The sequence below is a fragment of the Phocoena sinus genome, chromosome 19, assembly GCF_008692025.1.
Source record: "Phocoena sinus isolate mPhoSin1 chromosome 19, mPhoSin1.pri, whole genome shotgun sequence".
Classification (NCBI taxonomy): Eukaryota; Metazoa; Chordata; class Mammalia; order Artiodactyla; family Phocoenidae; genus Phocoena; species Phocoena sinus.
The window spans coordinates 20,555,804-20,583,671 of NC_045781.1; the positions used below are offsets into that span (position 1 = coordinate 20,555,804).

General features: G+C 54.7%; 1 protein-coding gene across 1 annotated transcript; it reads right to left on the reverse strand.

Moving 5' to 3' along the window:
• Positions 1-579: 579 nt before the first annotated feature.
• On the reverse strand, positions 580-27,736 carry VSTM2B (V-set and transmembrane domain containing 2B). The gene is made up of 6 exons (XM_032613627.1): positions 27,615-27,736; positions 26,504-27,127; positions 25,767-25,951; positions 24,737-24,766; positions 22,995-23,466; positions 580-1,288 (listed from the first exon to the last, which is right to left on the reverse strand). The coding sequence occupies exons 2-6, from the start codon at positions 26,583-26,585 to the stop codon at positions 1,200-1,202; spliced, it is 858 nt and encodes a 285-aa protein (XP_032469518.1). The 5' UTR covers positions 26,586-27,127; positions 27,615-27,736; the 3' UTR covers positions 580-1,199.
• Positions 27,737-27,868: the final 132 nt, after the last annotated feature.

The window sequence follows — 27,868 nt, forward strand, 5'->3', positions numbered from 1 at the left end:
GGGATCTGGTGCTTTAATGTGATCTTGTCATGGAATGACGAATAACAGCCCCCAGGGCCTGTCTATTTCTTTAAGACATGTGTAACCTGCCCCAGACACGCACATTTCAGAGGCTCAAAGCAATCTCTGGATGCATGAAGAAAGAGTGTGGAATGCCCCACCTTCTCCTCAGATTCTCTCCTCAAACTAGCAGTGAGTCCAACAACGGTCATCACACCTGGGTGCATCATCTCTAACTGGGCAAATGCATCTGCACAAAGAGTTAAGCCAAAAGGGAAAAGAATGGTTCTTGATCTGTATCACACCTCTTCCCAGGACAGGAACTCCTTTCCTTCAGGACCCAGGCCGGGGGTGCCTTTCACTCCTGGTTCCATGAGGTTCCCTGTGCCTAGCAGAGGCTGGGCAAGCACTCCGGTCTACTCAGTGTGGCCTTGGCCGGGTGCCCTGAGCTGTCCTCCAGGCTGGGCCACAGCCAGCTGAGGGTGCAGCTGGCATCAGAGACCATGAGGTCATGGCATTCAGCATTCGGGCTGCTTTGGGCACCAAGGCTTATAACATTCATACATGTCTGTAGAAAGGTTATTTCAAAGTTGTTTTTTATTCAACTGTTATTCAGCATTATACAATACAGTTTATAAACAAGTGTTTGACCTTGTTTCCAATCTTTATTTAAAAATAAATATTATTGACAGTGAATTTTAATTATGATAAGATGTATCTTTTTTTAATTAAAATGTCTCAAAAGAAATAATTTACTTTAATAAAAAAAAGAGAAAAGCCCCCAGAGGAAAAAGTAAATTAAAAATTTCCTAAACACAATAATCTACTAAAAATATTTTGCTTTGTCAGAAAGGCTTTAACCCAACATTTTTACATAGTATCCTAAAGATAACTGCTCAACAGTTCGTGCAAAATGAAGACTTGAAGGAAAAGTTTAGAAAAGAAAAATACATTAAAATAGAGAAATCATTGATCCCATGCATACTGCATGGTCCAAACTCCATCTTATTTGGAAACTAGATGCATTATTTTAGGTGGTCTACATTTGTGTAACTTCCCCAAAAATATGATTTATTTATTTTCCACGTAGACTCGGTCATGCTTCTCTGAGTCTGTCTGCGTCTGTCTGGCGACGCAGTCCTCACCCAGGGACTGGGCAGCCACGCGGGCCCACTCAGGAGCGCAGGACGGTGAGCCTGTCAGGGGCCCACCAGCAGGCGGAGGAACTTATGTACAGCTAACAGGAGCAGGGACAGGAGTGGGTCTGCGGCGTAGTTAGGGCCGGTGCCTGCAGGGGACGAGAGAGGGACAAGGTTAACACCTGATCCACCAGAACCCAGCGGCCTATGCACAGACGGGGGAGGATGAGCCCTCCCCAGGCTGGGCTCTTGATGTCAGCACCCAGCTGGTACTCAGCTGGCACGCAGCTGCTCTGCGCTCGCTTCCTATTTACCGACCGCACAGGAGCTCACCGTGGTCAGACACAGGGGTGCCCCTGCCTGAAGGGCGTGCGCTAGATAGTAGATCCAAAATCCAAACATTATTTTAGTTGAATAGGAAGACAATATGCTCCCTCTCCACCCCCACCCACAAGACTACACTGCAAAGTGGCCTCAGTGTTTAAGGCCCGGCTCCCCACTCCTCCAGAGAGACTCCGTGCACACAACTCCAGCCCCTCCAACTCCTGCCTGAACTGCACAGTTTTGCATTCACAAACATCCCGCTTGAGGCATCCTGAGGTCTGTGCATGAGTCCTTTCCACAAACTGTCAGTCCAGCCCTTGGGGTCACAGTGGGGTGCTCAGCAATCACTGGCTGGTGGAGGTGGGTGGGCCAGGGCCCCCCAGGAGTGACCCAAGCACTGTCCTGTTGGGAGGTCACTCCCATCTGCTCCTTCAATGTGGCCTCCAACCCAAGCCTCTGGCCCACTCCTGGGACGGTAACACCGTGTCTTCATCCTCCTCACCTGGGCTGCCTGCTCAGCTCCCCGTCTGTCTGTCATAAGGTCTTCATCTGGTTGGAAGGCCTCCTGTGTAACTGGGCGAAAGCCTACCCATGAACTCCAGGCTTCTCACCTGGGAGTGGGATGCTCCCTCCAGGGTTACCGAGAGGAGCCAATGTAGAAGCACCGTGCATGCCCCAGGTACTGCCCAAACCCTGGGGACATCACTACTAACTTGCATAGAATCGGGCTGCATCCATGGAGGCAGTTTCCAGCCCCACCCTGCTCACCTGCAACATATGGAGGCCTCTCCTCCCTTCACCCCACCTAGCCAGCTGGGCTGGAGCTCCGTACCTGGGAGGAGAGACACAGGAGGCCCTTCCCTGTGCCAAGCAGATGGTACAGAGGTTGTGGCCACTTCCACTTAGCCACCTGCAGGAGCTGCTGCCAGGCTGGCCAGATTTGTGGCTTCCCTGACAAGGCTGGGCCTGAACCCACAACTTTCTCCCCTTTCCAGGTGGAAGAGCCATTTGTCTTTTCTATCCAAGGTGTTTCCCTCAATCCCAAATCATTCTTGTGTCCTGGGCCCCAGTCTCCCCTCTGTACAAGGAGGGGGTTGGACAAATGATCCAGGACCATTCTGGCTTGAGATGCCAGGATTCCATCTGTTCATTTTCAAAAAACAAGGGTTGTGTTTGAAGATCTGAAATAAAAGAGGGCATAGGCCATCCGCTGTGCCTGTCTTATCCAAGGTCAATCATTTCTGCACATAGTTCTGAGCCCCACTGAGAAGCACAAGGACTGGAGAATCCAAACGTGCTAACCTTCCCTTAGGGTATTAATTTTTCACACAGTTGTCACTCCTGGCCCTCCGGGCAGCTTGGCCCGAGTTGACATCCTGCCTGTTGCCATCTGTCACTGGGGAGGACCACGGTGTGGTCACTCCAAAGACTTGGGTCTTCTTTTGCTGTTCTTCATTGCCACGTGTCTCTGGGAAGGATGAGGGTGGATGCAGTGACGGACTAGTTGATGGATGGCCAGATGTCTGGGTGGATTCACCGAGGCTCAGATGCATGGAAACAGGGATGTAGCCAGCAGAGCACTGGCTGCTGGGCACACAGGGCTCATGTGGCCAGACCGGGCCCACTGGCTTCCACATCTCCTGGTGCCGATCATTTTGCTCCTGCAAACCCTGACACTCAGGCCCGTGCAGTCGAGACAGAAACAAGCACGTGAGGCATGTAAAAGCAGATGTATGTGTGCAATAGAACTCCAGATCCTCAAGGCACTCAGGGGCAGGAGGCATGGCAAATGGGCTGCGAGCCAGGCAAGGTGAACACTGCAGAACCGTGGGCACAGGAAAAGGGAGGAGAAATTTTAATTTGCCTCCAAATACTGTTGACTTGTCTTTTCCACTATTACAGTCTCACCTACTCACATTTAAAATTTTTAAAAATTGCACGAGACTTTTAAAAGACCCTGGATTGAAACAACCAGCCTGCAACTGTGCTGGGCCAAGGCGGGAGCAGCTGGGGCTTGGAGGATGGGACTGGTGGCTCCCAGAGGCCAATATCTGGGGAGGGTGGACACCAGGGTCTTCAGTGTCCCTGCTGGTGGATGTCTGGGGGTGGGGGGAGCTAGGTTTGGCTCCTGGGTGGTACTTCATCCTTTCTCTGACCCAGCATCACCATACAGGGGACTAAGGGAGGTGGTATGGGGCAGTGGGCTGGCACCAGGACAGCTTCCAGGCCAGGTTGCTGTGTGACCTGGGCAACACCCTTCACCTCTCTGGGTCCTGTGGCACACTCCATAAAATGGGGATGTGCATATGCATGGCTCCATGAAACGAGTATGTGCAGGGCATGTCTCACCAGGTTGGGGTCCAGATTAGCAAGATCGTAGTGGCAGACTTCAAAAATGGCTACAAATGCCCCATCCTCCCTCATCTACTTGCCCCCAGTGTCCACACTCTATGATAGTGCCCTCACACACTCACGCTGGGGCTGGCCACAGGACTTGCTTTGGCCAATGAATAGTATCAAATGTGAAACAAGCAAAGGCTTGAAAAGTGCACTGAGGCTTGCCCTTTCTCTGTGGCTCTTGGCACCCACTGCCATGTGAAGAAGACTGGGCTGGCTTGCTGCAGGATAAGAGCTAGGAGATATCCTAGCAGAGGTCCCTCTAGACCAACCAGCCCCCAAATGAAAGGGCAGATGACCACAGATGCATGAATGAGCCTGACAGACACCAGCAGGAGAAACATCCAGCTGACCCGCAGAATCATGACCTAAACAGATGACTGTGGTGTCACACCAAAGCCACCAAGTTTTAGGTCTCGTGTTACACAACAAAAGCTCATTGATAGATACAATCATGTAAACAAAAGGGCCTCAAACAGTCTGGAAGTGAATAAAATGTCAATGAAAACGGGCAACACAGTTCCTTTTCTGAAAAGTGTTGGAGAAGAACCAGTTTTGAGGGTTGTCCTCCATTTTTTTTTTTTTTTTTTTTTTTTTTTTTGCGGTACGCGGGCCTCTCACTGCTGTGGCTTCTCCCGTCGCGGAGCACAGGCTCCGGACGTGCAGGCTCAGCGGCCATGGCTCACGGGCCCAGCCGCTCCGCGGCATGTGGGATCTTCCCGGACCGGGGCACGAACCCGCGTCCCCTGCATCGGCAGACGGACTCTCAACCACTGCGCCACCAGGGAAGCCCTGTCCTCCTTTTAAGAGAAACATTTTCCAAGATAGAATAAGCAGGGGAAGCTATCTCCCCGAGCATTTGTTTTCAAGACGGACCGACACGCCTGGACCTCAGGGCAAAGGAGGACTCGGGTTTTGGATCCTCTTGCTACAGCACCCATCGGATACCCAAACGAGCCAGGGCAGACCAAGGAAGACTGGCTTCCAGGCTGCTCCTGGCGGAAGAGGGGTCTTCACATCAGAATGGGTTAGAATGCAGGAGTCTGGCAGCCCACTGTCCCCCTCCCCGCGTACTATCCACTTGGAGGGCCACTCACAATTGTCTAGTACCTGGCTGTTCCCCCAGACCTCTCAGCATCTGCTGCCCTAGTCCCTGTTCTCACTGTTTCCTGGAGCAAGCTAGGACTGCCCACTGCTGTCAGGGCTCACCTCGACCCTCCAGGGCAGGGGCCAGGAGGGTGCCTTTGGCGCCTCAGTTGAGGCAGGACCTCCTATCTTGGCCTCTTTTATCACGCGGCATGGAGAGGTCTGTGTTCCTGGTGTTCCCGAGGACGTGGAGGCTGCTGTGATGACTGGTTGCTAACAATCTATCTATTTCCCCCTTTCCTAAGGCGTACCGGGGACAGCTCTACAACACACAGAAGCTTGCTTATGTCACAGTTAAGCTGGAAAATCAGGCTGCTTGAGAGGTGAGGGAAGCATCTGATGGAGTAGTAGCTGATTCACTCTTTATATGAAACAAATATCACCATGTTGTTAATCATTCTTAAAGAAATCAAAGCTGCTCTGTGAATATTAACTTTTATCATGTGGATGGTGAGTGGGATAAGACTCACGCCAGAGCCATTTAAAAGGAGCTCCCAAAAATGTGGGCTCACCCAGACCCATGGGCACAGCAAAGGCGCCAGTCCAAGCAGCTTCCACTGGAAAATCCTGCTTCTCTATTTACCCAGCAATGGCAAAACTCCAAAGACCATGTTAGAAAACAACAGGGAACCTCTGGGGCCATTTATCACCTAGTGATGAAAGTGAAGGAGGCTTGGCTCCAGCCACCCTCTGGGATCCTCACTTTGCCCACATTGTCTGGAGGCCAAGCCTGTGAGTCTGGTTCCTGGGGGGATGCAGAGGTGGTAGCTGGACACACCCACTCTGGCCTGGACTCCTACAGGCCTGGGGGCACTGAGGGGACCACTCGCACTCTGCAGGCATTAGAATCATGGTGGGCTGCTCCCCAGCTGACCAGTGAGGATGGCTAGCCAGGACAGACACTGCCCTCCCTCCACCTGCCCAGCCCACGCTTCTAGAATCACGGATGGTTCTCTTGGTCTCAAGGGTAACTTCTGTCCCGGCTGTGGTCTGCAGCGCCTGTCTGTGGATAGGAGAGAGCTGCAGCCTCTCCGCTTCCCCACTGCAGGCCTGGGAGCTGCAGCCGAGGGGCCAATCTGGGTCAGGAGTTCGCAAACAGTGCCCAAAGGCTGTATTTTTTTGTTTTGTTTGTTTTGGCTATAGCTTAAAAACTAAAGCTTTATTTCAGGTTTGAGAAGAGTAAGTACAACTAAGATACATCTGAGGTCTGGTTCCACATGCAGGAATGGCTAACAGGCTGATTCTGCTCTCATGACCTAAGCAAATTTGGAGGTTCACTCTGTGGGTTTGCCCTTGCCCCCTCCAGCGCTGCATTAGAATATTCCCATGTTGAGTAGCCAGAAAAGAACTAGTCCAGTCTCAGTGGACAAAGCCACTCCACCGGTAAGCATGGATATCCTAACATCAGGACTATGATGAGGGTCTGGAGGCCAGGTCCCTCCTCTGTGTCAAGAAGAGGAAGCCCACTTATGTCCATTCAGCATTTCGTGCTGTCACGACATGTCTTTTGAATAAGTGCTTTTTGGCTAAAAAAGTTAGAAAACCAAGTGGAGTGCCCTGGATGAGGTTCTTTCAGCGTGGATGTTGGATTCTATTCCTTTCCCCCTTTGCTGCCATCTGAGAATGAGAGAAGATGGACACCTCCCAAGTGGCAACAGTCTGAGCTTGGCTGGCCTTTATGGGCTGGACTTGGACATCCACTTATCATGGAAACCACGGTTTGTCTGCCTGGGGCAGCTGGGAACAGACCAGCTCTTACACCTTGTTCCCATCACTGGCCCTGCACCCCCATCCCTGACCCAGCTCCATCCTGGACCCACACTGTGAGTGTGGTGGTGGCCAAGCCCAGCCAAAGAGGAAGGCTCCCCTTGGAGCTTCCTGGGGCCAGGGTACAAGGAGTCTCTCTGTGCTTTGCAGGGGCTTGTGGAGTAGAACAGAGAGTGCTCTTAGGAGTCATCTTGGCTATGGTTAAGCACCATGCCGTTATCTGCAGGGGAGATGCGTAAGGTCACAGAGCCCAGGGGCAACAGAAAGGCACCAAGTCGCCACTTGACGATTCAATCTGGACTGCAGAAGGGTCTGACTTGGTGCACACAGAGCTCTAAAAATTGTAAATTATAATCCAACATGTAAAATGTGGAGATTTCTACCTAAAAGCACAGATCCGAATGTCTACTGGAAAGGCCCAAGACACAGCAGCTCTGGGCCTGCTTAGTCACCAAGCTACACGACCAGCAGCTGTCTTCTCTGCAGGAATCTCCTTCTCACTGCTCTCTCCTGACCCTCAGCTGGGCACAGGGAGGCTGCCAGTTACCTCCCTGGCCCCCTGTGCGGTCAGGCCTCCCTTCCCAACCTGCCTCACTCACCTCCATCCCCCACACTTGGCCCTTTGTGACTGACTGATTTTGCAACCTCGGAGCCAGCTCTGGTGTGGGATCCAGGGGGCCTGGCTTTCAAGCCGACTTCAAACCTACACCACTGTGTGATGGGGAGCTAGCCCTCCTTGCCCTGACATTCTTGGCTTCCTGATGGCCACCTGCACCCACCCTACTCTGGCTCTCTGCCCTCCCCTGCACGCTGTGCTGGTTAGGCCAGGCGGCCCAGCTGCAGCTGGGTGGGAAGATGCCACCTTGCAAGAGGCTACTTCCGTTGTTGATGTTTTAATTTAAGCCTCTTCATGGATATTTATTCAAAGGGAGTCAGCAAGGAATAATCAAGCACTAATGGAATTGGACAGAATTAATTTCTGCCATAAGATTAATGTGCGCTGGTAACTAGAGCAAAAACTAGGAGCAACAAATGGCCTTGGGTTTTAAAGGAAATTGGAAGTGTGGGATGTGGAGATGCAAGAGAAGGGATGAGATGTGGGTCCCTCAGTCCTGTGTTGACCCTGCTCTGTTGGTCTGTCCTACCCCAGCCTTAGGCAGCTGGCTCCTGGGTTTGAGAACAAGCTGTCCTCCTGGTGGGTGACAGCATGTCTACTGGGAGTGATGCCCGCAGGGCAGCCTCCTTGTCTAGGCAGTGGGAGGAGCCTGAGTGCTCCCAGGCTGAAAGGGGGCAGACACAGGGGTCACGCCTATTTTAGCCACACCTCACTGTGCCCTCTCCCCTGCCATGGCCCCAGTGCAGCAGTGACCTCTTAAAGTGTTTTCCTGCCTCAACTGCCACCCCGTGCCTATCTCCCACCTTCTGACGCACCTGGATAACTATCCCTAAGGGGCAAATCTTCAATGGGTTCTCTCTGCCCTCAGGAGAAAGTGCTACCATGTCAGTGCCACTGCTGGGGCTGCTTCATAATCCTCCCCAGCAACCTCACCCCCACTGCTCCTCTGCCACCAGTCCTGCGCGCCGATCCACTGTTCCCTGCTAGCACCTCGGGTGCACTCCAGGCTCACCCTGCAGAACCACTGAGTCCTCCTTTTTCTCTGTCTGGGTCTGACCTGTACCTCAAACCTGGAACAAGTGCGCCTCCTCCAGGCAGCCCTTTCTGAGCACCCAGACACAGAGGGGCTTGGCACAAATGAATGTCTGTGTTCATGTGGCCCTTGCCCATGTCCCCTTCTCCCCCAGCCCCATAAATGGCTTCCTCACATGTCCTACCTCTCCAGCCATGGTGGAACCGCAGGTGCCAGAGGGCTGGCCCCAGGCCTCTTCCCCTCCTCTGCCCCCAGCAAGCAGCCCCACCCACATCCGGGGCTCAAGTAGACCAAGCCAAGCACTTTCAGGATAATGATAGCAAACCTGGCTAGCTCCTGCTGGGGCCAGGCACCGTGGCAAGCACGTTACTTGAAATCCCATTCTCTTTACTGCGGGAATTACTATTTTATCCCTATTTTACAGATGGGAAAACTGAGATCCAGAGAGGTAAACTGACTTGCCCAAAGCCTAGGGTTGATAGATAAAGTACAGGATGCCCAGTTAAATTTGAATTTCAGATAAACAACTGATAATTTAAGTATATATTGATCCCAAATACTGCATGGGACATATTTATACTAAAACGCTATTGACTGTTTATCTGAAATTCAAATTTAACCGGGTGTCCTATATTTTTATTTGCTAAATCTAGCAGCCCTACCAAGGCCACACTAAAATCAATGGCAGATCTGGGACATGAACCCAGACAATCTGGCTTCTGTCCACACACCTAACCACCATACACACCAAACTCTCAGGGGTGAAGAGCCAGAACTCTTCTTCCCACAGTGCCTCGGCTAGACGACAGCTCCAGGCTGCTTCTAAGGGAGAGAGCATGGGAATGAGATTTTTTTGTATTTTAACATTTATAATGGCTTTTTAATGTGGTCAACTTTGTTGCTAGCTCCTTTCCAGCTTCTTAATTCCTTTGAAATGAAGTCTTGCCCCAGATGATCTTTTAATGGTGCCACTTAATGAAAATGGTTAACAGGCCTTTCCCTACCATTAGGCGGCTGGTGTCTGCAGGGCCAGGGGCAGCCCTGACCACAGTATCAGGGTACTTCCCAGGCAGGGATGGTGGGGGTGTCTCTCTCAGTTCTGAGCCTCGTCTTCAGGGGAGGGAGGATCTCCCACCTGCCCATTCATATTCTTTAAACTTTGAGGCTGCGGGATGCAAATAGGCCTGTGGTCCTTGGTTCTTGGTGCTGAGAGAATTCTTTCCTTTAACCCTCTCAGGAGGCTTTGGGAGGTAGGAACCACTATGCCCTTCCACAGGTGAGACAGAGAGGTAAAGTGACTTGCCTAAGGTTGCACAGCTGGTAGGCAGTAGCGGAGTTATCTCTAGTTTACTCCCTGGTATTTTCGAATCAAGTCCAGGACACCTTCCTGACCCTACCCTCGGGGAAAGGTCTGCCTCACCTGCCTCCACACTTGCCTCAGGTGCCCCAAGCTCCAGGCAAACTGGGCTGCTGCACAGAGACCACAAGTGCCCTCACTTTCCTGCCCCCCCAGGTCTTTGTTGGTGCTGACAGCCCTTTCCTGTTCCCTCCTGCCCAGAACCCACCCATCCTCTGCAGCTCAGCCCAGAGACACCCACAAGGTGACCTCCAAGACAGCTCTTAATCTGTCAGCTTCTCACCCCCGACCCACATTGCCCCAGGCCCACCCCTGCCCTGGTCCTTTAACCCTCCCTCTTACCACATCAGCGCTCAGGTGGGCCATGCAGTACCCCTGACTGGGCTCTCCACAGCCACTAACCCAACTAGCCAGGCAACTTCCTAGCCAGAGGCCAGAGTGCCCTTTTAAAATGCAAAGTACACATCATACCCCCGCCCCGCCAAACCCCTAGAGGCTTCATCTAGGCTGAAGGCCTAATTCCTCACTGGGCCCCTCCTCAGCCCCCCTGCACCCTTACTTCTCCCTTCCGGGTCCAGCATCCTTCCACACTGCTTACCCCCTGTCCTCTCATTCACCACCTGCCCCTCCCCTCCATGGGGCTCCCTCAGACACCACATCCTCCTTGGCCCTGCTGGAGGCTCCCTTTGTCCCATGGGCTCCGGAGCAAGTCACATTTATGCTGGGCTGTGTTTGGGCAGCCACTGCGGTTTACCTGTCTTTAGACTGTAAATCTAAAGACAGGGGTAGAGTCCTCTTTTTGCCAAGTCCTGTGGTGAATGATCATTTTGAATTGCAAATTCAAGGAAGCAGCTTCAGTCCTGCCGGGACTTGTCTCCCCTGTCTCCTCTGCCAGTGGGTAAACCCATCATCACCTAGCACCCTGCCCACACCTGCAGTGCTCACAAAGTATTTGTTGAACGAATGAATGGGAGTCTTTCTTAGACGCCCCCAGCAGTCTAAGCAGGCATGATGTGTGCCAGGCATCGGCCATATGCTTCATGTTTCTCATCTTAAACACAAGCTATATCTTCAAATACATGCTGGGGCTGGAGGCCCATCGCTATCTGACCTTTCAACTGCCCAAGACTGTGTACACACATCTCTTTGTCTAACTTTCTCAAATGAATTTCACCATTTTCCCTTTATTCCAATTTCTTCATTAAATAATTTTTGTTCTATTATGCCATGTGCAGCTTTATAAACCGCTTCAAATTTTTCCCTTAGGAAAAAAAATTTATATACATAAAAATATAAAAATGTATTTGTATATTTTGTATAATTTATATATTTATATATTTGCATGTATATATATATATATATATATAAATATTTGGTCTAAATCAGTTGGTTTAAAATCTTTTAAAGCAGTGGAACTCCTTTTTCAAGCTAAAGGCTGCGTGGAACCCCAATATTTAAAACCATTAGAGGGGGAACTTCCCTGGTGGTCCAGTGAATAAGACTCTGTGCTTCCAGTGCAGGGGGTATGGGCTCGATCCCTGGTTGAGGAATTAAGATCCCACATGCCAGGTGGTGTGGAAAAAAACCCACACAATCCCCCCCCGCAAAAAGAATTAGAGGCAGAACTGCTCTGGTTGAACCTGGAGGTAGGGCTGGGGGCCCAGGGTTCCAAGGAACAAAGTTTGGGAACCACTCATTAGAGACTCTCCAGGGCCACTTCCAGACCTAAAACTCATGGACTTGTAGATGCTGGAGTGCTGGTGTGCCCATTACACAGATGGGGAAATGGAGACCTGTCAGGGCTTCAAGTGAGTGGTCCCTTCCCCTCTTTGGAGCATTGCAGCACTGTTTAAATCCCACTTGTCCCCTCCATAGCCTTTATGTCCCTTGAGGCAGAGTGTGCCCCAAATTCCCCAGGTCAGGCAAACAGTGAACACTCAGTTCATGCCTGCTCAGTGCAGGCTTCTCTCTGTGTGGGTCCAGGCCTCAGTCTCCCTCGTCCCACTCAGTGGAGCTGGGCCTGGCCAAGAAAAAGCAGGAATGACAGACTGGAAGCTCAAGGCTAGGGGAGAAGGGCTGCAGGTCCCTGAGGCCACACAACAGCAGTTCCTTCCTCTAGATTACACCTCGGTGACACCTGGATATTTCTTTCTGTTTCACACTGAGGACTTTTCTTCAGAAACACAATTTAACTGAAAAGGTTAACACATTTTAATTACCCAGGGATAGTGCTCTGAAAATTCTATAACATGTGGGCTTCCCTGGTGGCACAGTGGTTGAGAGTCCGCCTGCCGATGCAGGGGACACGGGTTCGTGCCCCGGTCCGGGAGGATCCCACGTGCCACGGAGCGGCTGGGCCCGTGAGCCATGGCCGCTGAGCCTGCGCGCCCGGAGCCTGTGCTCCGCAGCGGGAGAGGCCACAGCAGTGAGAGGCCCGCGTACCGCAAAAAAAAAAAAAAAAAAAAAAAAAATTAGCACAGAGGAGCTGCCCAGGATATGTCACACATTAAAATATGACTCTGTAGAATAGAATGCATTATGAATTATTGCCTTGTGTATTTTTTGTTACATTAGTCTTTAACGTGACTACAGTTACTCATCTGCCCACCTGGAGATTTGATTTTTTTAAATGCTTGAAAAAATATATCTATATTAACTTTTATATGGGCAATAATCATCAAGTCTTGGCCAGGCTACATCCACCAGAGTGCCCGGTGTCCAGCAGAAGGAGGGGTCCCCTGCTCCTGCCCCTCAACAGCGTGTGACAGAGGTACCTTCTGAAGATTGAGGGATTCGGGGACCTGGGGCAGGCTGGAGACTGGCTGTGTCCCCTTGCTCTACCCATCCTTTCTGTGGCCTGGGACAGCAGGCAGAAGCATGACCTGGCATGAAATTCTGGGCCTAGCCAGTCTGTGCCATGTCACCACCTGGGACCTTTCTCCTTGTGGCCTCCCCTTCCTGGAGGACGTGGACTGAGTGTGCAGAGTGCAGGTGTGGGGAATGTGAACCCTAGGCACGTCTGCAGCCCCAGCCCCACTCCTCCTGCAAGGCCCATCTTGCATGCCGTATGCACTCAACTTCCCATCCGTGTTTCATGCACATATCCACTCATCCTTCTTTCTATCCCCCATTTACCCATCCATCCACCCAGTTACACCCTTTTCCCACACATTCCTTCCATCCATCCACATGTCCATTCATCCTTCCTCCCACCCACCCCCAACCTCAGTCATCCAGTCACACATCCTTCCCTTCACTCACTCATCAGATACTTATTTTGCTACCCATTCACCCATCCATCCAAACGTTTAGTCCAAGCCCTGCCATCTCTTGGCTGGATCACTGGCTCTAAAGTGGTTTCCCCACATCCACTCTGCTCCTACCTCTCCATTCTCCACAACTGCAGCTAGGGTGTCATTTCAAAAAGCATCATGCCCTGCCAGACACCTGCTCCCCATCCATTGCCAAAAGCCAAAGCCTCCATCTCTATGGGGTTTAACCCCTGAACTACTCTTGACTTTAATTTCCCCCTGCACCCCTTCTTGCTCTCTCTGCCTTAGCCATAGTAACTCTTTGTCAGGCCTTGCCACAGGATCTTTGCACATGCTGTCCCCGCTTCCTGGAAGCCCCTACTCTCTTTCTCAAGCCAACTCTTAATCATCTCCCAGATTATGGCTTAAGTGTGATTCCCTCAGGGACCCCTTCCTGACTGGGTCACATCCCCCTATTCTTAGTTCCCATAGCCCATGGGTCCCTCATTTAGAGTGCCAGCAACAGCTGCAAATTTTTACTTGCTATGTGACTGTTTGATCAATGTCTGTCTCTCCCTCTTCTGACTCCCAGGACATTGTTGGTCTTATTCACATTGTGTTCTCAGTGCCTAGCATATTTCTTACACATAAGATGCTCAATGGACATTTTCTGAATGAATGAGTAAATGAATGATTGAACAAACCAGTGCCAGGCCCAGTGAATGTGCATGTGGGGTGGTAGGGATACAGACATGAGAAAGAATTGGGCCTGCCTTCCCAGGGCATCAGTCTGGATGGGGTGCTCAGTCAGGCCCTGACTCCAGGACAGGAGGGAAACGTTGGGGGCCTAAGAGAGCAGTGGGGCCCTTCTGAGTGCTCAGGATGAATGAGACCCCTTGGGCTGCAGGGTCAGGAAGACTTCCTCCCTCTGTGGAGTGATCCCCCACTACCAACCCACCCTGGCTGCACCTTTTCTGAGCCCCTTTTGTGTCCCAGCTGAGCCCTGAGTTCATTCTCAGAGTACCTGCTGCTCAGTCTGGCCACCACTGCTGGGCCATCAGCTCCTCCCTGAGGCAGAGGTGGGGTCTATCTGACGCCCTGGGCAGCCCCCACCCCTTGGCCCTAGCCAGACCAGATATAGTTAGCTAGGAACCCCTACCCCAGCTCAGAATGAGCCTTGGAACTATGTCAGCCCCATCTCCCCGGGGGTTTATTAAGGATCTTTTCTCTGGGCTAAGCAGCATTTGTGTGATAATCAATTGTAATAAGAGTCACTGTAAGGGGACTGACCTTGCAGCTGGGCTTTCCTGGCTTAAAGAAAACCAAGACCTTCCTGAGGAGAGCCGAAGGCGGTGGTGAGGTGGGGTGGGGGGGTGGGGTATGGCAGCAGAGGGAGGGGCTCTGGATCTTTGGCTATATCCATCCGTTAAAGGCAGGCAGACCTCCTTCTTGATGAGCCTGCAGTGCTGCGTGGGAGGGAGGCTCATGTGGGGCCTGAAGGGGTCCTGGCCTCCTAGTTCTGCATGCAGCCCGCTCTTCATCCTACCCTCTCCCCATTGGTCCCTGGGTGCCAAGCAGCACCTTTACTGGCAGTCATCAGGCTCAGTGAGCCACAGCGAAGGGATCCAGGCAGGTATGGATATGAAAGACAAAATGCAAGAGCACATGGTGGAAGACAGTGCAGGCTTGAGCCTGCAACAGTGGCCCGAGCCCCAACACTTGACACGCCCATCCCTGCGGGGCAGCCGGCCTCCCCACACAAGTGGCTCCATCTCGTGTGCTAAGAGTCCCAGTGAGGACACTGGGCACCTCCCCTCCACTTGGGCCGGCCCTGGAGGCTCTTTGGCTGCCTGACCGTCACTAGGGGTCCAGGTGCACAGATGTGATGGTGCAATGTGCAGGTGGGACACGAGGAACCATAGTGAACCTGTCCTTGCTCACCAAGGAGCTCCTGACTCATGCAAAATAGCCACCACCACACAAGGATGAGGACATGGCATCAGCCCCATTTCCTTTCCTCCCCCCTCCAAACGGCACAGAGGGAGAAATGACAAAAATAGCATCTCACTGAGCCACTGGCAATCTGAGGGCATTTTCTGTTCTGAAGCTCCATCAGCTCCTCTCCTTTAGCCCCATGACATGCACAGTGCATGGAGGGAGACACGTCTCAGAGCGAAGTCTCAAGATCGGAGCCCCTAGGCCTCAGGAAACGACCCTGGCCGGTCAGTGCCGTTCCCACGAGTAACGCTGATAATAAGAATCAGCATCTACTGAGCATTTTCGGGGTGCCAGGTCCTGTGCTAGGCTCCACTCTTTCTGTGGGTTATCTCCTCTGATCCCGCCCCTCGCCTCCTGGCATGGGTCACTGGTGCCACCCAGATGATAACAGACGTGAGAACTTGCATGTGGGAGGCAGGAAGCGTTGGATCAGGATTCAAATGCAAGCAGCTGGACTCATGTGGAAAATGAGAAGCATAGTACTTACGAAGGGTGAGAGGATGAGGCATGTACCGTGACTTCTGGGTGGCTGGAGCTCTGTAAGTCCCAGAAATAGGGAGATTGGTTGGCATTCAAACCCTGGCTTGCCTACTAGCCAGTTAGCTGAACAGCTAGCTGAATGTGTGAAATGCAGAGGAAGAATTAAGTGGTTGGAAAAGTGGTAACACTTTCTCCTGAACTGTTGTCAGCCTCTCTCAGGTTTGTTTTGTTTTTTCCACCATAATGGGCAGCTCCCTTAAGAGATCTTGTCTAGGCCCTGACTGACCATGGTCTCCCCCCTTAACAGTGCTGGGTGTCCAGCTGGGTGCACTCGGGAGGTGCCCTGTTCACAGCTGGCCTTCACACATGAGTAGCCCTCTGGAAGGGTGGTCACTTCTGAGATGGACGGAGCAGAGCCTGAGGGCGTGGTTGAGTGGGGGAATGGTGGGGCCCCCAAAAACACTCTCCTTGAACCACAAAGACCAGAAGCCAGTCCAGAGTAGCTTTGATATTTCAGCCTGGGGGGTGGTCAGGATGGAATGGAACAACCAGTACTTTCCAGAAATAGCCTCACCCAGGATTGCAGATGCAGGGACGAGGCTTCACAAGGCCTGCCCCTCAAGGGCTGTCTCACGGAGGGGGTGGCGTGACAGGGGGCCCGAGTGAGGTCCCGGCTGGCCTCACGCCCTCGCTGCCGCTCAGCACCCCTTGCAGCCGCTTGCACGGCTCTCTGTTCAATGGCAGCTAAACCCTAACCCAGGGGAGGCCGAAGTGGGTAATCCATGTTGTGTTTATAGCGCACCTTCCCTGAGAACACCAAAACCACCAACAAGCAGGCTGTTTCCCCCAGGAGCTACATCCCAGGGGAGGAGGTTTGTCATCCTTCATAAGGAAAAGGTAGGGATCAGCGGTTGCAGGTGCTGGGCCTGTTTGCTTGTAATCTTAAACTCTCCTGCAGCCCTTACATAAGACAAAACGAAGTTTCTCACTGTTTTGGAGTTTCCAAGAGACGCCTAGTGACAGTCAGCAAAGCATGGGGGAATAGAAAAGATGATACTTTTTTTTTTCTTGTGCCGCAAAGGTGTCTTAAAACCAAGTCGGCATCTGCCATAAAGCTTAGAGGTTTAGCCCACAGCCAAGCCCTTGCCTCTGTCCACATGGGGCAGAAGTAATCAATATCATACTACAAAAGCTCTTGACCTCATTTATTCCCATGGATGCTTGGGGAATCCTTAATATTCAGAGCTTTTAAAATGTGTGCCTGGCATATTTAATGAGAAGCTTCTTGGTGGGTTCGGCTCCCAGTGACACTTAGAAAGCCTGGCTCTCCGCCCTTCCCAGGGGGCTGCCACCCTGGCTGAAGAAAGGGTCTGGGCTCTGGGGAGGGGACTGTTGGATGAAGTGGGGCAGAAAGAGTCATGGGGAACTGCAGAAAGGGGGGACATCAGTGAGATGTGTGTGTGGCATACACTAAGTACTCAGTGAAAGGCAAGTATTATTTATCATTATTACAATCCTTAGTGCAGCTGTTTCATCCTTAATTTGGGGTCTCCCTGATGCTGAGAGAACAGCCGCGCAGTAAGCCGACTAACTGCTCGGTGATGGACAAAGGCCCTTCCATTTGGTGTGACTTTCTCAATCCATGGGGCACAGAGTGGGGAGGAAAAGAGAGGCCTCCAGAAACTTCCCCAGGACTGACCTAAGCAGGAGGACAAAGCCCCAGGAGCCTCTTTCAAGCCTGAAATCACACACTGCCTACAGGAGGCCTCCTCTGACTGCCTCAGCTGGATTGGGGCTATCCTCCCTTGGGACTTCCACTGACACAGACAGCTTTGTCCTGGAGTTCCATGGGTGCCCTTGATGCTCTGAGCTGAGTCTGTGACTGCCATCACTGGTTCCTGGTCATGGCAACCATGGGACTGGCTGACGAGGGAGGGGACGCCATGTAGTTGATAATCACACGCGTTTGCCACTGATGTGGGTGCCTCCTGTCAGCTGTGAGGCTCAGCCATTTCCTTTATGAAATCCTTTAATTTTCTCTTTCAGGATGCTCAGAGAGCCTCACTTTCTCTTCTCTGGGACAATTTTTGCCAGATTTATTTTCTCTGCAATTATGATCCTTGTGTCACATTAGAGCTTGAGGGAAGAGTGGATTGTTTATTTAAGGTGATGGTTTTCAGGTCCTTGTGGGCCTAGGGAGATGGGAAGACCAGGTGACTGCCGCCTGGCTTGCTGGCCTAGTTGGAGACCCTCCCCACTGCAAGGAGATTCTCCCTGGTCACGCTGGCATTGTTTCCGCCAGCTTTGTCATCCACCAGGGGCGTGGGTCGAGAGTAAGTGCCTTCACCTCATCCACAGTCCCCTTCGGTCATGGTTTACGGTTGCCATGGCCACACCAAGGATGCTCCTCTTGATGGCTCCCAGCAGTAACAGTTTCTCTAAAGCCGAAGCCGTCACACCTATGGCCTTGGTTGTCTTTCTCTCATTACTAATTGAAATATTGAGAGCCAGTTCTCTGTGTGGGCACCAGGCAGCAGTTTGCCACATCCAGCTGGTTCTCTGTAGGGGCCATGGTGGCTCTTCTCGAAGCCGGAGCCCCAAGGCTAAGTATAGGTTCACACGCCACAGAACTGATCCCCAGGTCCCTGCAGAGGGGAACCTCTTGCCAACACACAAGCCATTTCAGTTGCAAACTGTATTCTATTAAGGCCACACTTGGCTTCACTGTGGCAACTTTCCAGCTAGAAGGGTTTATCTGGAAGATACCGTTTTGTTTTCTTTCTTTTCTTTTTTCTTTTTTTTCCTGGAAATGGCAGGCAGCAACAAAGTGTTCATGAAATATTTTCAGTGTTCAGATTAATTAGGAGTCAGATTTATGAACATGGCTAAGAAGGAGCCCAATCTCCTGTGCTGGCTCTGCTGTGTTAATCTAGCCCATGTTATTTTTAAGCACAAATATCAAAATGTCTTTTGACAAATGAGATGTGAAATGCATGAGTTTTGCACATAAACTTTTAGTGCAAATATGTATTTGGCTACATTGGGCATGTATGGAGCATAGGAAGGCTTTTCTGGCCTGGCTGTGCAGTAGCTAAAGTATGAAGTTCTGAGTCAGTACCCTCATCCCTTTCCTAGCATTAGTAAAGAGGCTTGCTTAAAAAACACAGCAACACAGTGTTGTCTGGGGCTTCTGACTTTCTCCCAGGAGCAATTGCTTAACAGGTGACTGTCTGGGGAGGTGGGCTGGGACCAACTCTGAGGCTGCCAATCTGAAACAGCTAGTGTATCCACTCAACCCAGGCCTTATGTGACCTCTTTAATTAGAAACTCAGTTCTGGGTTTGTCTTGGAGCTGGGGTGGGGCAGAATTCATCTTCCTCCCTTGAGAGCTGGGTTATTCCCTTTGTCCCTCCAGATCCACCCGTTGGCTTTCTCCACTCTGCTTTGAGCCCCTGCAAGCTGGCTTGTATAGCCTGCATCACCTGGTACCCTTACCCTCCGTGCCCAGGAAGGTTTGGCCAATGGGAGGCCCTGACAGGGAACTGGAGGGCAGGAGAAGAGTGAGGTTCTTGCTGGGCTACTGTGGGTCGGCTGTGTCCCTCTCCCAAGGCCTCAGCTCTTTCAAGGGAGGCCTCTCCGTCCAGCTAACCTCTCTGGGTTCTGCTAATTGCTCCCTCCCCTTGCCCCTTTCAGGCCAGTGGCTCTCAGTGCTACTAGCCCTGGGGACCAGTTCTCATCCTTAGCTGTCCTAACCTTGTTCACACCTTTAAAAAATACTCTCACTGCCTCTCCTCCATGACTCTGCTTGAGTGTGCCATCTGCTTTGCCAGCATCCTCACTGCTATACTCTGCAAACACCCTTGCCTGGTAACCAAGGGGCAATAGTCCTTCCTCGTCCCCTCCCCTCTAAGCTGCCAAGAACTGAGAGTGGGGTGAGAAGAGTGGGGACAGCGGGGGGGTGGGGAGCAAGACAGGTCACTGCCTCGAACTCCCTTTCTGACTCACACTGGTGGTGGCTCTGCGTGATTGGCTGGGCTGCTGCATCCCAGGGAGGCTCGGGAGGCCCAAGCGCTGCTCGACAACACAGCCCTATAGAAAGGTTACTAATGCCGTGACTCATAACACAGTCTGCAGTCTTCATTCCGTCCACAGCCCACAGGCTTGGCAGCCTTGAGTGGTGAGGCGAGATGGGGCACTTAAGATGGTATGGGTCCCTCCTTGGGATCAAGCCATTCAGGTATGTTTGTGGATTAGAAGTCCTCTAATCCACTTCTCCATGCCCAGAGTGGGACACAGAGAGGCCCACAGCACAATGATTCTCCCAAGAGCTCACCTGGAGAGTGGAGGTTACAAGCCTTTTGGTCTTCCAGCTGAAGGCCCCACCTTACTGGCCTTCCAAACTGGAGATGGAGAGAAATTTGGGGTTCTTTCTGAGATATGTCTGCATGGTTACTGGCCTGTTCAGGAGCTAGCAGTGGTTTTGGGGCAACAGAGACCTTAGGGGCCACCATACCCCTATCCTAGTTGCGCTGCCCTGTCAGCCCTGGTGGGAGCCCAGCTGGCTGTGCTTTCTGGAGGGAAATGAACACTCCTTCCCACTCCAGGGAGGGCAGAGGGGTCGCCTGCCTGGGCTGCTGCCCTTATCCATGTGGGCATTAATATGCTGTCCTGTGGCTGGCAGGTGCCATCAGAACTGGGCTAACCTGAGGACCTTCCAGAAAGAAGGGCACTGTCCATGCCACCTTCCATGGTTGGGTTCCTGCTATAGCGATGAGTTACCGTGGAGCCCCCTTGTGGTCGAGCCCAGAGACTGGACATCTGACCAGCCATGGCAGGCATAGTCAGGTCAGCCTTGGTTAGGCTCAGGGGGTCAGGCTCTGGCCAGGGGGCAAGGGAGATTCAAGCAGGAATGATCTCTTTTCACATAGCGCTTCCTTGACCAAAGGCTTTAATGATCCCTGTTGCTCCACTCAGCATTCAAGGCCCTCTACAGCTTGCCAACCACCAGCCACTCAGCTTCATCTCCCGCAACCTCTCCTCTTTGGCCAGAGCAGATAATGGCCTTGGTGATAGCAATGAGCCTTATACAGCAATTTCCATTCTGAGTTCCCTCTGAGGTCAGGGATTACTAAAGTATTTCTGAAAGAAGTACTTTCAGAGATGGTAAGCCACTTGCCTAAAGTCACACAGCCAGTAAATGAAGGAGGCACAATGCATATCTGGGCTTCTGGCCTTCCAAATCTTCTGCTTTGCCGCTCTACTCATGGTCTATGGGATATCCCAGAGGAATATTCCAGCTCAAGACACACACGTTTACTTGCTAGTGCCCAAGGGAATGGGGCATAAGGGTGTTTTCTTCATCAACTAAGCCAGTCACCCTGCAAGTGAGTAAGCACTTTTCCAGTATACGTACTGTGTGCTAGTCAGAGATGGCTACGTGCCCCATGATTCAGGCTCCTCTTCCACCCTGAATAGATGAGGCTGGATAACAGTTGCCAAGCTGAGGACATTTTCTAGCCTGCCTTGCATCTGTTGAACAATCTGACTGAGCTCTGGCCAATGGATGAGGGTGGAATTAACATTTACCAGGCCTGGCCTTTAAAAACTTCCTTTGTCATTCTCCATATCAGCTTTTCTCTGAGAGAATTAAGCCCTACCAAAATGATCTGAGTGGCCATTTTCTCAATCTTACAAGAATGACAGATAACTAGATCCATTCTAAATGCACAAGAAAGAAGTCAATTCATCACATGTAATGTGTGCCTTAGAGCCCCAGGGCTTGGTTTGCTCAGGGAACTGGGTTGAGAAGAGCTGCTTCCATTCTCTTTTCCCTTGTATGTGGGCTGTATGTTGATGCCCAGAGTGAGCTTGGAAGCCACCTCTTAAAGATGGTAGAATTTCTGTCAGCCTGAGTCCCTGAATCACTGCATGGAACAGAGCCACTCCGCCCCCCTCCCCCGCCCCCCCCCCCAGTGATGTAAACCAGAAATAATACATTTGAATTGTGTTAAGCCTCTGGCATTTTGAGGTTTTGCACAGCAACTGGTATTATCTTAAACTAATATGGGGGAAAGCTCCAAGACAGGTGGGGGAATCTGGGGAGAGGACCTCCACAGGTTCCCAGCTGACCCACCTTCCCCCACAGTCTGGGGGAAGGTCTTGTGGAGCCTAAGGGGGACGAGGCCTCCAGATGTAGCCAGCAGTCTGAGCCACATGGAGAAGCTCCCACAGGGAGTATAACTTCGTGAGAAACAACTGAACTGATGTGGAAGACAACTGGCAGGGTCTGGACTGCTTGAAGGCTTAAGAATCAGCCAGGGAGGGAGGCTAGGATGCCTGTCTCCTTGGATTCAGCAGGAGAGCCCAGGAGCCTGCATCCTTATAAAGTGCTCATGCTGGTGGCGGGTGGTCTGTACTTTAAGGACCATGAGAGTAGGGCATGACAGTGTGCTCCCCGCCCCCCAGTAGGTTTATATACGACTGTCCCAGAGCCCAGCCTCCCAGTGATGCAAGGACAGTAGAGATGCTCTCTATGGGACTATGCATCAAACAAGACTGAGAGCGAGTGATGAGCCTAAAGTCAGACACAGAGAGTGAGCACAGGGGCTGAGCTCACCTCTGAGGCCCCATCTTTGAGTTGGGAGTGGGGGATGCCTTGGGAGGAAGGGCACATGGGGCAGTAGGCCCTTCCACCCTCCATAAAACCCCACCACTGCTAAGCAGCCCCTCCTTCTCCAGACCTGCCTGCTCTGCAGTCAGTCCATTGTCCTTACTCTCTGTTCTCTGACTCCCTTCTCAACATCACTCCCTTCCCCTTCCCCCAACCCTCTCAGCTCCCTAGGAGAGCAGGCCTTAACCTCTGCGTGCCCTTCTAACAATAGTAGGGCTCCATCCTCACCCCCAACCTCCCACCACGAGGGCCTAAAGCAGACTGGAGTGGTGAGTTATAGCAGAGCTTGTGTCTAGGACCAGCCTGGAGGTAGCCAAGGAGAGCAGAGCCTACACAGCCAGGCCACCCTTGTTGGCTTGAACAAAGTATGTCTGTTCAGTCCAGTCAGGCACCAGCCAGACTTACCAGACCTGAGTTGTAACCACCTCCTCTCACTCTAGACTGAGTGCTAGTGCCCACCCACCCTTTAGGCGCTAAGGGTTCCAGGAGAAAAGCAGGCCCACTGCCGTCGGAGGGCAGCCCGCAGGGTTCAGTTCTCCCAACGCAAGGAGGGCTCCCCTCCCTCCAGCCCGTGCGTAGCGGGAAGTCGCTGGCTGGGCAGCGCGCACGCTCATAAACACACGTCCCGAATGCTCCAAGCGGCCAACAGTGAAGGCAGGAAAACAGCAGGAAGAGCGCAGAAGCGAGGCTGCGGAAAACGCTCCCGGGCGCACCCAGATGAACCACCAAAGACTGCATCCGCAAACTACCCGAGCTGGACCGCCCCTCCGGCGAGAGCCACCCCCGCGCGAGCGCGCCCTCTCGGCGCCACCCTTACCCGAGCCGTGCCTCTGGCGCAGAAGGACCGCCTCACGGGGTGGCGGCGACGCTGATGAAGCAGCGGTCGCGGCCGCGACAGTGGTGGCGGCTGCGTGGGCCGCGGAGTTGGCGGCGGCCTCGGGGACTCCGGGACCCGGGGCGGCGGTAGGGCTCCCGGGAGGCGGGCTTTTGTCGCCATGGCCGGGCTCCGAGGTGGCCCGGCCCGCGGCGCCGACGTTGTTGGCATTGGCGGCGCTGGCGGGACCGTGGCGACGCGGGCCGCTGCTCTGAATGTGGGACACGGCTTCGGCGGCCTGCATGTTGGGCGGCGCGAAGCGTGAGAGCACGCGCAGCAGCGCCTGGGCCTTGTGTTCCTGCGTGTCGTCGTCGCCGTAGTCCGACACGCGGCACTCGTAGACGCCCTCGTCCTGACGCTGCACGGCCGACAGCCGCAGCCGGTGCGAGATGTCATTGCCCTGGACGCGCACGGTCTGCAAGAGAGCGGGGGCTGGGGTCAGAGGCCGGGATGGGCAGGCCCGTAATCCGCGCTCCTGGCCAGCGTAGTGCAGCTGTGCCCAGCCCCGCAGGGCGCTCCCAGGCCACAGCACCCCAACACTTCTCAGACCCGGCTCTGCCCATCATCATGATTCAGGTTTCCTTCACCCCCGTGGCTCCCCAGTGGTATGGAGCTCCCAACTCTGAGTGGACCCTCGGTGGCCCTGCCCATTGCATCGAGTCTCCAGCTGCCCCATATCTTAAAGGAGTGCCTCAGGTTGCCCCCACTGCTCATACAAACCTACCTTCGCGTCTTCCCATAGCTTTCCCTTCAGAGCCGCAGAACCCACCCCTTCTTCCTCCCTCTGGCACCTTGGAGAAACCTCAGGCTCGGCCCCGCATCCACTGTGAGGTATGGCCTTACGTCCGGTCCTCCACATCTACTCGTACTAACGTTCCTTAATTCTAGAATCCGGTGGACCGGGGTGGTGTCCGTAGGAAAGCCGCCTTGCCCTCAGAGTGCGCATATATACCTGCTCCCGGCTCCAGCCCTTCTCAGCTAACCCTCCGCCCTCCCAAGGAGGCAGGTGATACAGAGGCTGCTGCCGGACCCGCTCAGTCCCTGCTACTTATGAACTTGCCTCTCCGCGGCAGCATGAAGCTCCGGACAAAGCTCATCTCCCTGCCGCCTGGTGGAGACGCCAGGGAGCAACAGCTTTGTAGCCCTCACCGAGCTCCCAGAGAACCGTCACCTCTGAACCGAGCATAAGACCTGGTCGTCTCCAGGCCCTGATACTTCCACGCTCCAGCTGGGAAAGCTTGGGCACGTCTCCTCCCCAACACTGGCAAGACTCCTCCCCCTACCACAACTCCCCAAGCCAGCCCACAGCACCCCGGCACCGCGACCCGCAACCCAGGCGGAGGAGAGGGCTGCAGCGGAGCGCCGGGTGTGTGCAGGGCACGAGTGGGGGCCACAAGCCTAAGCACCGGTCGCAGCTAGGGCAAGGAGACTGAAGGAGAATTTTACAGGTGACTGTACAGAGGAGGAAGGAGATTCAGGCCTGGGACCCTTGATTTACACGAAAGAGAACCCTATCCGCTACCGGTGACAGAAGGCGCCCAGACACGCCAAGCAGCGGACAATGCAAGGCTGCGAGCAGGGCCCTACACCGCACGTCCGCTGAGCCTTTCTAAAAGGGAGGAAGCTGCGGGGCACAAAGCGGCCAGAAGGGGTCTCCCGCGGCCCGCGCTGGGCTCAACACTTACGCTGATTTTAGTTGCGTCCTTATTTGTTACCTAAAATGCAAAGAGGGAGAGAGAGATATTAGGCTGGCGGCCTTCAGGCTCAGGGAACTCAGATGAGCCTCCTGCAAGAGGATCCTCCGCAGGCGGGCTGGGACTCGAAACCGCTCGGGAGGTAGCCACAGCTGAGGGCACGAAGGACATCAGAATTTTCAGGAGTTTTACCCTGAAGGAAGCAGGGCTTGCAGCTAGCATGGCGCCCGGCCAAGGAGGGGCTGCCCTAGCACACCTGCCTGCCAAAGAGGGGAGGCTGGATTGCCACCCGGTGGGAAGAAAGGCCAATTTCCCTCCGGAGGAGCATCCTCATTCCCTGCCGTGTTTCTCTAAACCCCTTGGATGGAGGGGCTGGTGTATCTGGACAGGACCCAGTGGGAGACGTGAGCAGTAACTAAGGGTGGGACTCTGGGTAGAGGGTAGGTAGGTGGTGTGTGTGTGTGTGTGTGTGTGTGAGAGAGAGAGAGAGAGAGAGAGAGAGAGAGAGAGAGAGAGAGAGAGAACGCCAGTGCTAGAGACTGTGGTTTAAGAGGCAGATGGGCAGTGGGGGAAGTCCCTCTGATCCTGCGGGGGCAGGAGGTAACCTGTACACCGTGCTCTGCCGGCCTCTGGAACGCAGCCCAGAGGAGCTTAACTCCTTGGCCCCGTGCCCTGGGGACCTCAAAGTGGCAGAGGGCAGGGAAAGCCCGGCCCCAGCAAGGGGTCTTCTTTCAACACCCAGCACCCATCAGCCTCTGGGCCCGCAGCCAGCAAGAGCAGGCGAACTGGATGAGGTGCGGCTTCTTAGGGGCTAGGCGTGGAGTTCGGGGAGGTTTCCGGCGAAGGAAGTGAATTAACAGGATCTGGGGGTAACAAATGCTGCTGTTGAAGGTGCTGTGGGCATGGGGAGGGTAGGAAATGGGTTGCACCACAGGGCGGCGCCCTGCCTTCCTCGCCCGGGTTACGCCAGCCGCCCGACACGAGCCGGGTGAGCACGGGCGCCGCGTGGGCGGCCGGTTACCTTGCTCCGGGCGCCGGGCACGCTAAGCGCCAGCTCGTGCAGCAGCTCCCGGGGCGGCTCCTTGAGGTACCACCACTGAATCTCCAGCGAATACGAGGTGGCTCCGCTAGCCCGGAACGCGCAGGGCATTTCGATGTCGTCTCCCTCCCGTACTGTCACATCTTTGGGGACTTCAGTAAATGTAGCTGGGGGCGGGGGAAGAGAGAGGCGTGACCAGCTGTGGGGCGGAGGCCTGGGGCAACCCCAGGCGAGACGGTCGGTCCCCGGCTCGCTTGGCCGTGTGCTTCCCACCCCCCAGCTACTCGTGTGGCCCAGGCGCTGGCAAAGTTCGGTCGAGCAGCTGCCGGGCCGCAGGGGAGACCGGCTACAGCTGCAGGCTGCTTCCCTCCAGATCGCGAGGGGCAGCAGGGGCGGATTACACTTCTTCCCCGCGCCTGGCCGCACTATCAGAGCCACGCTGGGGCGCGCCAGCTCCCGGCACCCCGCAAGCAGCCTGTCCGCAGTTGGAGCCCCGGTCCGGCTCCGAACGACCCGGGCGCGGGCGCCAGCGATGCGGCGACCCTTTGCCTCTCTCCACCCCCTACCCCGCCGGGCCCGGGCTGCACACCGGGAATGCTGGAGACTGTGAAGCCTTCCCCTTCTCTTTCTCCTCCTCCTCGGCGACAAGGGCAGGCTGGCTCTGGCGGCCCCGGCAAGGACCCCCGAGCCCCCAGCGGCAGCAAAGTTCCCGCGCTCACCGTCGGCCACGAAGAGCAGCAGGGCGTGCAGCAACAACGGCGGCAGGTATCCGGGGGCACCGAGCCGGTTCCTCTGTTCCATCTCCCGCAGGGGGCGCCGCGGCGACGGGAGCGCGGGCGCGGAGAGGCGGCTGTGGCGGCAGCTCGGGCTCGGATCCGGCTCGGGCTCGGGCTAGGACGCCTCCGAGCCTGCCATGGCCCCGCGCGGCGCTCCCTCCCTCGGCCGCCGGCGGCCGCCAATCAGCCCCGCTCCCTCGCCGGCTTGCCCGGCGCGGCTCCGGCTGGGGGCGCTGCTCGGGGTGCGCAGAACGCGAGGTCCCGCCGGGAGGCTACTGGCGATCGGTCCGTGCCTCCCCCTCTCTGGTTATACACTGGACCGATGGGGACCCGCAATTTAGTCTCTGCCCGGCGGGCCGGTCAGGGGCTGGGCCGCCCCGGGACCCATCCCTGGCCAAGAGAGTGTGCGCCTCGGAGCCGTGAGCTTCTGCCTCTCAGTTTCCTTCTGGTTTGGCTCCCGACTGCCACCTCCTCCGCCTCCCGCCCAGCCCTCCCGCTGTCGCCTCCGCCGGTCCCTCCTCGGCTCTTTCTGCAAGGCAAGTGGGCGCTCAGCCGCGGCGCGCAGACCTGGCGTCCGACCCAGCGCAGCGCCGGGGAGAGAGGGTCCGGCGTGGCCGACCCAGAGCCGGAGAGAGGCAGGAGTGGGGGAGGGGAAAGAGAAAGGGAGGGGGCTGTCAGTGGCTGGGCACTGTGCCACCTCCACCGCTGCATCACCCCTCCCTTCCCCTCCCCTCTCCTCCCCTCTCCTCCCCTCCCCTCCTCTCCCCTCCCCTCCCCTCCTCTCCCCTCCCCTCCCCTCCCCTCCCCTCCTCTCCCCTTCCACAGCAGGCACCGCCCCCGCCCCGGAGCGCCCCCCCAACCCCGGTCGCTTGGAGGGACCACAGTCTCTCTGGTTGGAGCGCAGCTGCGCCCCGCACCCGCTTTGGCTGGGGGGTCCTCCCACCAAAACTCTCCCTTGCTTCTTTCCAGCCTCCAGAGCCGGAGACGGCCGCTTATCCCTGCGCTCCGCGGGTTCCGAGGCCCTCTCCGCAGACCCCCGCCCTCAACTTCTTACCCCGGTTTGGGCAATAAGCTGCCCCGGTCTTTGTCCCAGGCCCAGGCCATGGCGGGTGGGTGGGCGCCGTGGGCCCGGGAGAAGGGCGGAGCGCTGTGCTGGGCCGGGGACGAGGCTGGGTGACGGCGGTAGCGCCGGGAGTCTGCAGTGTGCGAACGAGAAGTGAGCGCAGAGCGCCCGGCGAGCAGGTGCCAGTGGCGCGGAGAGCGCAAGAGCGAGCCAGAGAGCAGCAGCCGTGAGTGACGGCAGAGGCG

Excerpts from the sequence above, each read along its gene's own strand:
- VSTM2B (XM_032613627.1), bottom strand. The coding sequence starts at position 26,585 with ATGGAACAGAGGAACCGGCTCGGTGCCCCCGGATACCTGCCGCCGTTG. Across the intron at positions 25,952-26,503 it reads GCTGCTCTTCGTGGCCGACG|CTACATTTACTGAAGTCCCC; the intron begins GTGAGCGCGGGA and ends CCCCGCCCCCAG. Across the intron at positions 23,467-24,736 it reads AGGACGCAACTAAAATCAGC|ACCGTGCGCGTCCAGGGCAA; the intron begins GTAAGTGTTGAG and ends GCTCTCTTGCAG.